The sequence below is a fragment of the Priapulus caudatus genome, unplaced genomic scaffold (assembly GCF_000485595.1).
Source record: "Priapulus caudatus unplaced genomic scaffold, Priapulus_caudatus-5.0.1 Scaffold163, whole genome shotgun sequence".
Taxonomy (NCBI): domain Eukaryota; kingdom Metazoa; phylum Priapulida; class Priapulimorpha; order Priapulimorphida; family Priapulidae; genus Priapulus; species Priapulus caudatus.
Genome location: NW_014577224.1, coordinates 25545 through 36534, shown reverse-complemented (window position 1 = coordinate 36534; position 10990 = coordinate 25545). Strand labels below are relative to the sequence as shown.

Here is a 10990-nt window from a genome sequence, read left to right as displayed (position 1 = left end):
TCTGCTTCTGCTTCTGCTGCTGCTACTACTACTACTACTACTACTACTACTACTACTACTACTACTACTACTACTACTACTACTCTACTACTACTGCTACTGCTACTGCTACTGCTGCTGCTGCTGCTGCTGCTGCTGCAGTTGCTGCTGCTGTTGCTGCTGCTGCTGCTACTACTACTACTACTACTACTACTACTACTACTACTACTACTACTACTACTACTACTACTACTATTGCTGCTGCTGCTGCTGCTGCTGCTGCTGCTGCTGATGATGATGATTATGACGATGATGATGATGCTGATGCTGCGGCTCCTCGTGCTGCTGCTGCTGCTGCTGCTACTGTTGCTACTGCTGCTGCTGCTGCTGCTGCTGCTGCTGCTGCTACTGCTACTACTACTACTACTACTACTACTACTACTACTACTACTACTGTTGTTGTTGCTTCTGCTGCTGCTGCTGTCCCTCCTCCTCCTCCTCCTGCTGCTGCTGCTACTGCTTCGTGCGAGTTTGCGCGTTAGGTCTCGCCGCGATTGTGACATATCCTGCTTGCGCGCTGAACTCGCGCTCTCGCGTCTCCACGTGTTACAATTTATCTATGTCGATGTGTACCTACATGTCTGCGTGTGTTTTAATTATTACTTATTGTTTAAGCTTTCGCAATCCAGATACGCGATGCGCCGGAAATAAACTATTAGCAAATCACTTTCGACCTTCTGTGGCATATTTTACTTCATTTTTTATTAAGTTTTATCATATTATTTGGGCGTCTATATGGGCATATGTGCCTACGAATCAAGTATTAAAATTTCGTGTAATAATTTTAGGCCATGTTTGCTACTTATACCAATTATTTTTTGTTGTTATTAAAAATATTATTATTTCAGTTGTTCAATGTGATCAATAATGATGTGAAATAACAGTCAATGCTTTGTCGTAAGATTCACGTCATCTGACGCATGCGCAGTCGGGTCTGCTGACAAACTGATATTTCACTAGTCAATCATAATCTGCGGAAACATCGTACAACTTATAAGCATTCGGTGGTAAAAATTCGCCGTATTTTAATTGCGTTTTTTTTTCTTTCTCATTACTTGCAGCCAATATTGAAGCAGCGATCACCATCCCCGTGACAGTTTCGATGAACCAAGGTAATGCATCGGGCAGCAAAGAAAGCACGACAGCCAAAATCAGTTACAAGGGAACCTTCACAACAACCACGTCGCCGGCGTCAGCCACCGGCTCCCTGAGCACGTTCCTCTTCCCGGATAAGAGCTTTCTCAACCCACTGCTGAATTTTCTTTCGCAAGGCACCGCTGCCCAGGTGACGCAGCAGCCGGCAGGTGGCACCATCAGTATGACCCAAGGACCGGTGCCGTCGCCGCAGCAGAGCGAACAACAACAACAACAACAACAACAACAACAACAGCCGCCGCATCACCAGACGCCGACACCGAGCGAGTTCTCGCCGGCCAGTAGTCATGACTACCAGATAGGCATGGAGACGGGGAGCAACGTCAGCACGGATTCGACGTCGCAGAGCCGACCGGCGAGCTTCGCACAGCACTACACGAGCTGCCAGGACATGGGCAGCCTCACGAACACCGTCTACACGCAACCGGCGGCCGTCTTCACCGACAGCACGTTCATCAGCTTCCCTCTGAAGCAGCCACCTTCGTACAGCAGCTGCGCGGCGGCCGCCGCCGCCGGCAGCAGCAACAGCAGCAGCCAGATAGATCTGCAGACGGCGCTGGCTGGTGCCAACCTTCAGGCGTCCGACGCGATCGCACCCGAACTGAGCATCAGTGGAGAAACGTTCACTACCAGCAGCAGCGGTGCTACACCTACAAAATACCAGTGGCCTATCATAACGAGCCCTTCCGGGTCGGCCACGCACTTAACTGCTAGTCTGCTGCCGGACTTTGCCGGCACGTTGCAAATGTCTCAGATCGCCATTCCGCGCGTGCCGAAAACGGAGCCCGTCGACTGTCTGTTCATCCAGACGAGCGAGTACAACGCCGACACCAGTAAGGGGCACGAGATTCTAAGTCAGGCTTACCAGAACAGTCCCGGCCCGATGAAACTGCTGCCGGTGAAACCGCGTAAGTACCCGAACCGACCGAGCAAGACGCCCGTGCACGAGCGACCGTACGCGTGCCCCGTCGAGCTGTGCGATCGGAGATTCTCTCGGAGCGACGAACTGACGCGACATATCCGCATACACACGGGCCAGAAGCCGTTCCAGTGTCGCATCTGCATGCGCTCGTTCTCGCGCAGCGACCATCTGACAACTCACGTTCGCACGCACACCGGGGAGAAGCCGTTCAGCTGTGATATCTGTGGACGCAAGTTTGCCCGCTCGGACGAGAAGAAGCGACACGCCAAGGTGCATCTGAAGCAGAAGATCAAGAAGGAGCACAAGGTGGCGGGTCCGGCGAGCGCCGCCGCCGCCGTCGCCACCGCATCAAGTTCTCAGGAAGTTCAACACCTTCAACAACAACAACAACAACAACAACAACAACAACAACAACAACAACAACAACAACAACAACAACAGCAGCAACAGCAGTCAATACAGCAGCAACTATTGCCTGGCATGCTCAGTCCCGACTCGACCACCATCTCCCATCCAATCATTATCCCCATCACCACGTCTTCGTAACTATACGTAGCCAGCCAAGCCACATGTGTGTTATAACTCCCTATACGGTATTTATTGTAGCGTAGATGTTTTATTGAGAGTCCGTACGTACTACGTATACGTACGTTTACACGTTTTGTTTTGTTGTCTTCGAAGAAGGGTCGACAGCACGCTATCGCAATGATCTTGACGCGTGGGTATCATTTCAATTTTGCTTACAGGCCTCCCCCCCCTCCCCTCTCGTCTTGCGCGGGATAATAGTGATAAGTGTCGAGTCATTGTCACGTGATCGAGTACGCGATCCCTCGTGGAAAAAGGAGGGGGCGTGGTTACAGTCACTCATCTGTCAATCCCATTAACTACTATTAAGCTGTTCGAACCTAACCCGAGTGATTTCCATGCAGATTTTATTAATATTGATTGCCGTACGTGCGCGCGCGCGCGAGAGAGAGAGAGAGAGAGAGAGAGAGGAGGGAGGGAGAGAGAGAAAGAGAGGGTCTATATAAACTTCATCGCGCTCGCGGCGGTTGTTCGCGGCTTCGACGGATACTACGCTTTTTGCCCCGATGACGCTGTAGCAGGCCTTCCTGCAATGACTACGGCGCAAATCCCGATTTTCGTTGATAGTGAGTGTTACTGCGAGCGGTCTGCCGGTTTCGTTGTTGTGCGTGCAGCGAGCGTTCTTTAAAAGGCTTGCACGCTCATGGCTACGCGCACGCTAGTATATCGTTCCGTGTTGCCTCTTGTATTATTACCGGTTCGTCTGTTTGTCGTGGTGTGGTGCACCGTCTATCGCCGTGTGTGTGTGTGTGTGTGTGTGTGTGTGGTGCCCGTGTGTGTGTCGGTGGCGTGTGGTGTGATCCGTGCGTGTGTGTGCGTCGTGCGATATTCGTGTGTTTGGCAATGTATTAGTTAATCTCTCTGGCTCTGTTTCTCTGATTTCTCTTCTCTATCCTGTCCTCGCCTCTTCGTTCTCTCTTTTTTTGTGGTCTCGCTCTCGCTTTCTCGTTTCTTCCTGTCTTCTCGCTTTCCCCTCTGTTCCCTCTCTCCTCTTATTTGCTTGGTGTGTCTTCGCGCGTTTCTCTCTCTTTGCTCTCTCGTCTCTCTCTCTTGTGTTTCTCTGTCTCTCGGCTATCTCCTTGTCTCTCTCTCTCTCTCTCCGTGTCTTTCTCGCGCTCTCTCTCCGTGTCTTTCTCGCTCTCTCTCTCCGTGTCTTTCTCGCTCTCTCTCTCTGTAAGATAACAACTGCGATAGATAAATGCTAGCCATGCTTCTTTGTCAGTAGTCTGTTTTTACCGGTGGCCTACCGCCTGTGTGCGTATGCGTTATAGTTTTCTGCAGAGACAATGATTTTAAGAACTTATTATTATCGAGTTATATATTATTATAAAGAATCATGTTACGTAATTATGTTTATTGTCGTTCAACTGTTATGTGATAGATATATGTATTGTTATGTACTACAATTATGATGTTCCATATATATACACACACATATATATTTTTTTGATTTTTAAAGCAAAATATGTTTGTACAGTGGAAATGTTTCTTGGTTAATATTTGTCTTTAGTCCGTGGTCATGTCTTAAAGTCATGGGTTTTTTTTCCCCTTGGTGTTCCTTAATTACGAATAGTATATTCTAGAACTGAACCTTTCCCGTGATTATTGTTACTTATATATATATGAGTTATTATATATATTATTATATATGTATATATATATTATATATATATATATAAGTAATGTACTTGTTTACTTTTTAATGTTGCATGGCAACCATGAGAATTGCAATATAGTGATTAACTATAAAGTACTCATAAAATAAATGGTCTTCAGGTTGCTGTTTTATATCACACAAATTGTAAGAGATGAATTCTTCTTTGTTCCTACTTAACACAGCGTGCAGGCCGAATATATAGTCATATATAGTGGCTTGTCGTTGCGCCACACCAACAAGACCTATACGCATCATATATGCATGTCTATAATCATATGGTTACGGCGATGAGACATAGGAAGTAGCTGTGCGGGTTTTCTTAATCCTCGGACGTAAATCGAACTCGTCATCGATGATTTGAGCATCTAAGGGGGCGAAGAAGGGCATTTGCGTCATTCTGCTGGCTTCCTTCGTAAAGAGCCGGATTCTTGCACCGACCCCGACAGCGATTAACCCGGAATATGCGAACGAATTGCTTTTGTTAATTGCAACAGCATCCGGCCACGGTGACTAGAAGATTCCGTGTATTAACTGCGCCACTACGACGCGAAGATTATGCTTTCAATGTATAACCCAATATAAAAAAACGATCTATGATGAATATAATTATAATAAATTATTTTCCCCAACAAAAATCTTAACGGATGGTACATAGGCCAGATGCCAAAGCTACCACTGCGTGTATATAAAATAATATAACTATGCTAAAAATACACAATAGTCTTCTTACTGATTTTCTCTTATTAACAGTCATCAATTTAATCCTTGGTAATGTTTTTAGCAAGATTCTTATATCTCGGTTAATTCGAACTGCCAGCGGCACGCAAACGACGTCACAAATACACATGATTTCTGAATACTACAAAATTTCCAGTTAAAACTCTCTTCCCCTGTGATGGTCCAATCTAGACGCAAAAGATGTTTCATACGCTAACATTGCTACATACTACACGCAATACGGAGATAGTGTGAGGGGGGAACTCATACTGGGAAAAGCTTGCTGACAAAGGGGCGCTCAGCAGAAATGCGTGGGTGGCTGGAACATAACAACGCTGCTTAGAAAATCAATCACGTTAACCGAACCAGCCCGAGGAAGACAGATCCGAATCTTAAAACAAAATCTGCAAACTCAACAGTAGAATCCAATGGGAATAGGGGCTAAGTGCATCTGCATGTAAATACAGTAATTGTGCCATTGAAAGAATGCCATACGATTAATGCAACAAAGATAGATGGACTATAACCGTTCTGTTTAAGGGTAAACGAAGACACGTGACTTGCTGTTGAGTATTGAGTATATAATGGCAATTTTTAGAACACTTGCTCTGTGAAAAACATGCAAAACGAAAGCTAAGTAAATAGCCAATGCACCAATTCAATACTAATGCAATGTAATTTTGTGTGTAGTCTTAATTCTAATAAACCTTCCCGCTACTACTATAAGGATGCATGCGCACCCTTCGCAACGGAAGCGAGATGGGTCGAGACGGAAGGGTCGAGAAAAAGATACACACCCTTCTTCCTTTTGAGGCCATTTTTTCTTAATGGATAATACAGATTGAAACGCGAAATTTAATTAAGTAACAAGTGCTAACGACGAATTGCTTGAGGTAGATGATTATGTACGAAAAATTTACAATCTACGAATGCATATACATGTTTAATATTACAAATATGACACAACGTGCATTTTACAACACAGTGCGATTTTAGATATATAGGCCTATACAAACACTGAAACACATGTTTTTGTATATATATATTATGGTGCGAGCTTCCCTGCATAATGCAGTGCACTAATCTATCTGTATGCGCGAATGTAGGCCTACATGTCTGGCTCTACGAAAATGTAACGATAAACCGATAAAATGTCTCATATCACCAGTTCCATACACGGCCTAATATTTTTGAACAAATTCATTTATCTATTTCAATGTCATATCAACCAGTGTCGATGGCATAATGCTGAAAATGCGTGTTCATAATGATTGCTTCCGATAGATGGCAGAACGAGGTCATTTTTGATTTCTGCGGGTGTTGCTATTCTCCCATTCTCCCAACTCATGAGTGCTCCTGACACGCTGAAGGGGTCGTTGTCGTATCAGGTACCTACTACATATATGTACCCGAGGTACATATATGTATACACAAAGTGTACCAGACTTGTACTACAAAAGTGTACCCTAACCCTAAACATACCTCATATAAAAATATAATACTAAACAACCTAAAACTAGCTCGGGTACATATGTAGTACTTGATACGACAACGACCCTTCGTGCATAAATAAAGTGTTCATCTATACGCCTTGCATTCTCCCATAGATAGCCGCATTATCACATGGGACGCAGGAATGATTATGTGTTCATGCATATGAGTTGTTGGAGGGAAATTACCGTAGAATATAGTAGATGAACCTGCATTTCGTATAATTGCCTATATATATTACCAAGAGTAGATAATAACAAGAGTTACACACCCGATTCCCGCATTTTTAACCGATTTTTCTCATCAAAATTTGCAACCAATAAAGAAGCAAGTGTATACTTCCTCAGCTTATTATGACCACTAATCACTCACCTTTGTGGTGCTGATATTCGTTTACATATATTTGCTAGCGTATTGCTGTAAATCGTAATCTGGCACGAGCTGACTTAGCACAATTTACCGCTATTGTGTAGAGGTGTTAAGCCAAAATTTGAAGCTCTCTCTCTCTCCCTCCCTCCCTCCCCCCTCTCTCTCTCTCAATCTCTCTCCTCTCTCTCTCTCTCTCTCTCTCTCTCTCTCTCTCTCTCTCTCTCTCTCTCTCTCTCTCCCCTGGATATGCACCTGTCAGATAACGAACAATTTGTTCATTGAATTAATATTGGGGAAATAAATAAGCATTACACAGCAAATTACTTCAAAACAATCGTTTATAATTTAAGTTTTAAACAATGCGATGGAAAATTTCATTCTCAACACACCAAATGCGCTGTGGGTATATATTAGGATTTGCATTGCAAACTACTTGCATGCACACATTCGAAATTTTGAAGAAAACAGTTATTTCTTATACAACGATGATGACTACATTGAATTACGTTCATTAAACAAAAGCTGCACTATCTTGAAACTTACTGGGTAATATAAGAGGCTTCTTTATACATCCGTTCATAAAATCAACAATCAGCATCGAAATATGTTCACAGCCAACTGCAAACAAAAACAAAGCTATGTGAAGCTATTCATTATACATCTATATTGTTCAAGTCTTGATGAAATGCAAGTCATGTGCACAGTCACTGGTTTGTTTAATCATCACGAGTTTTGGTCAATTTTGATCAAACTTGGCAAGTCAATATCACATCAAATATCAGTATATATATACAAACGCGCACAAACACACGCCCGCACGCACGCACGCACGCACGCACACACGCATAGATGAAATAAAATTCTAGACTACGTATTTAATTAATTTTTAACAATGAGGATTTTTAACAACTATTGATTTGGGTGCATCTTGGCACTAATACTGATTGAAAAGGTTTTTAGGGAAGGGGGTGAAATGGTCTTGGGTGGCTAAAATGTAAAAAATGAATTACATGCATATCTGATAAATACACATACACAATTAACCTACATATACATATACATACAAGGTAAAAAGAAATACTACAATCACTAAACTTAACGTCTTGCTCGGCCAACATTCTTTAAAAATTTGCCATACAAGCAACCGAGTCACTATAGAAGTTTCTAGAACATCGTATAAAAATCTCATAAATACAATTAGTATAGAATTAATGGTAACATATTGCAATTCACTGTAATCAGGTATTGTATTATTTTTGCTAACACCAGGTTCCAGATGTTTATGTAGTATTCAGCATAAACGCACATTTATCCCCTACATGGCATTCTGACGGTATAAATTAATAATCTTTCACTAGAATGCACACTGATCTGCAAGCTGAATAAGACTGAAAGTTTGCCTTTAATAAGATACATGACATGAATTCGTCCGCAAATACTTTTCCATGTACTACGTGTAGCGGTTCTACAACCATGTTCTATTGTTGACGTGCACGCGTCGTTCTCTTTGTGCAGCGAAGATCGTGGTCACATACTGGCTAAGCAGTCGCTCGAGCAACTTCGCTCGTATTCTTGTTATGAATTTCGCAGACCACGCAATCACACTACATCTATTACATAACTTTTTCCAATAGGCCATTAGACAGCTCAGCCTCGTAAAGTAAATCACAGCGAGCCACAAGCATCATCCAAAGCACAAGTGATGTCCGGCCCTTGGTACGGCGCACTATCGCACCAGAAGTCCGACGGACACGAAATCTCCGTCAGCCAACAAACGTCTTTCGCCAACGGATTGTCCATTTTCAAGAAAACCTCGCCGAAGTAGTGGCAGTCTCGTTCACCGTCGATGTCGTACGGAGGAGCTAGAACGTCGAGGAAAGCGGCGGGCCCCGAGCGCGCGGCTATCTCGTGAATCCCCGCGACGGTGGGCGAGAGCACGCATACGTCACTATTCACGTCCACCTCCGTGTCCGAATGCAGGAAAACGGGTTTCACTAGATTGGCGAGAGAGTTATCGAGTTGAACTTGAAGTTCCAGCTGCTGCCGTAGTGCTGGCGAGACCTCGTTGAAAGCTCTAGCGCGTAACGACCCGTGAATTACTTTCAGGAGGCCATGCATTCCCGGGTGGTCATGCAACGGTAGTCGTGCACCATCCTTGAGAACGAATATTCCGATCGATATTTCGCAATCTTCGTGAATTTTGACGTATGTCACAGGTGGCATTTCATTCGATCGAGGATTGAAAACCCTTGTGTTTCTAACTAGATTAAAGTCGAAGTTTAGGTCTTGCGCCTGAATACTGTTGATGAGAGTTCGTGATTTGTTTAGATTTTCTTGAAACGCTGGATTACTTACTGGCAATCTGAATGTCTTAGAAACTTGTCGCGCTAGTCGTTGAACTTTCGCAAGAGGACCAGCCATATTGTCGTTCATCTTGTTTCGTCTTGCGTCTCGCGAGAGAGCGCGAGACCAAATGTAAACATGAACGAAATCTACCTCGAAATGAAATGTGTTGATCAGTAATCAGTAATCAGTAATGATCACCATGCACGTGTCGTTTTACATTTTGTTGTAATATATAGAGTTGTATTTTTCAATAAAAGCAATAATTTGACTCGCACGTGATAAGAATTTCCGCCGTTTTGGCAGCACGAAACGTCAAAAGATGAGTTGGTAGGCCTAATTCAGATATTTCTAGTCTGAGTTTCCATTGACCAATGCCAATGCCAATGGCAATGCCATCACCGACGATTTTTGGTGGATTTGGTGTGGATTTTGGTCAGAGGAAACTCGGACTACGCTATCTCATTCTCATACTTGTCATAGTCATAGACATTTACTCTAGCCTTATTTCTAGTATTACTATTACTACTACTAGCAGGAGTAAGATAATATAGGTAAAACTAAAAGATAGGTAAAAGATATAGGTAAAAGATATAGGTAATACTAATAGATAATATAAGATAATATATCCTATATTATCTTACTCCTGCTATTAGTACTACTACTACTAGTACTACTACTACTAGTAGCCCGACCAGGCTGTGCGACGGATTGTCTATACAGCCTGACACCCTTCCATACAAAAAACCTATCACCTCTGCAGATCTAGATGAATAACTCTGTATATCTCAAATAAAACTATTCCATTACCACCTTTGACTTGCCTTGTTTAAAATATAAACGTTAACTCACAGTTGTCCTGCTTCTAAACTAGAATGTATCTCTTAATTCACGGTATAATCTGCTAATTCTCACAGCATATCAACTTTCAAATCAGCTTTAACCGCCATGTTTAGCAAGGCACGGAAAACCTGAAACGGAATAGACTTGCTAGAAAATACTACAGAAATAGTACGATGGCTCTCAAGACAATTACACACCAAAGCAAATGAAACGATGTTCAGAAATGTCTGGGCCTTTTGTAAAAAACCTTAGATGACATGTTCTCGGATGTAGGGGTGGTTTACATGACGACCGCAGATCGTTTAATTTCCTTTGTTCGATCCATTGCGGATTTTAGTCACAGTCGGAATGATAGCAAACATGGTGGCAAATTCATAAATTTGGTTGCATTCGTCTCAAAAAGTTGCTGTAACCCCGTAAGTACCCAGCGCATCGTAGCGCACTGATGGTTACAAGAAGGTGGACGTTTACGGATTCATTTGGTATATCACATGTGTGGTGTTCTTTGGCGATACTTGGAACATAAGGCAACTACGTGTTTAGCTGCAGCCACGGTTTGAAACGGTATCCTAACCCTAGCGATACCGTTTCTTGGAGCTACTACTACTACTAGTACTAGATACAATAATGTAACCCAAACACATGCAGGATAGGGTTACAACGCGTCCCTATCCTTTTGTGTGGAGGAACCCCTGAGTGAATCACTCAGGGCGGTTTGCTGGTGCGTTTTCAGAGAATAGAACTTCCAAACTGGGTTTATTCTCAACACGAACCTTTCTCCGCTATCTTGGAACTTACTATGTATCACAGTACTCTGTATTAAAGCCTCACAATGCGCATCCAAACGCTAATTTCTACAGTACTAGACT

General features: G+C 43.2%; 3 protein-coding genes across 7 annotated transcripts in view; 2 read left to right on the top strand and 1 right to left on the bottom strand.

Moving 5' to 3' along the window:
• The window catches only part of LOC106806485 (early growth response protein 2b-like), a 22080-nt gene extending 18950 nt beyond the window's left edge, over positions 1 to 3130 (top strand). For all 4 annotated transcript variants that reach the window (XM_014808445.1, XM_014808448.1, XM_014808447.1 and 1 more), the window contains exon 2: positions 1101 to 3130. In XM_014808445.1, the coding sequence (XP_014663931.1) occupies positions 1101 to 2662 (1562 nt within the window). In that variant the 3' untranslated portion in view covers positions 2663 to 3130. The remainder of the gene's footprint in view (positions 1 to 1100) is intronic.
• A 4125-nt stretch (positions 3131 to 7255) lies between these two features.
• On the bottom strand, positions 7256 to 9373 carry LOC106806483 (2-aminoethanethiol dioxygenase-like). The gene has a single exon (XM_014808443.1). It carries the CDS (start codon positions 9366 to 9368, stop codon positions 8601 to 8603), a length of 768 nt encoding a protein of 255 aa, XP_014663929.1. The 5' UTR covers positions 9369 to 9373; the 3' UTR covers positions 7256 to 8600.
• Positions 9374 to 9519: 146 nt separating this feature from the next.
• LOC106806482 (bridging integrator 3-like) overlaps positions 9520 to 10990 on the top strand; it is a 17881-nt gene continuing 16410 nt past the window's right edge. For both annotated transcript variants that reach the window (XM_014808441.1, XM_014808440.1), the window contains exon 1: positions 9520 to 9608. In XM_014808441.1, coding sequence (XP_014663927.1) covers positions 9601 to 9608 — 8 coding nt within the window. In that variant the 5' untranslated portion in view covers positions 9520 to 9600. The remainder of the gene's footprint in view (positions 9609 to 10990) is intronic.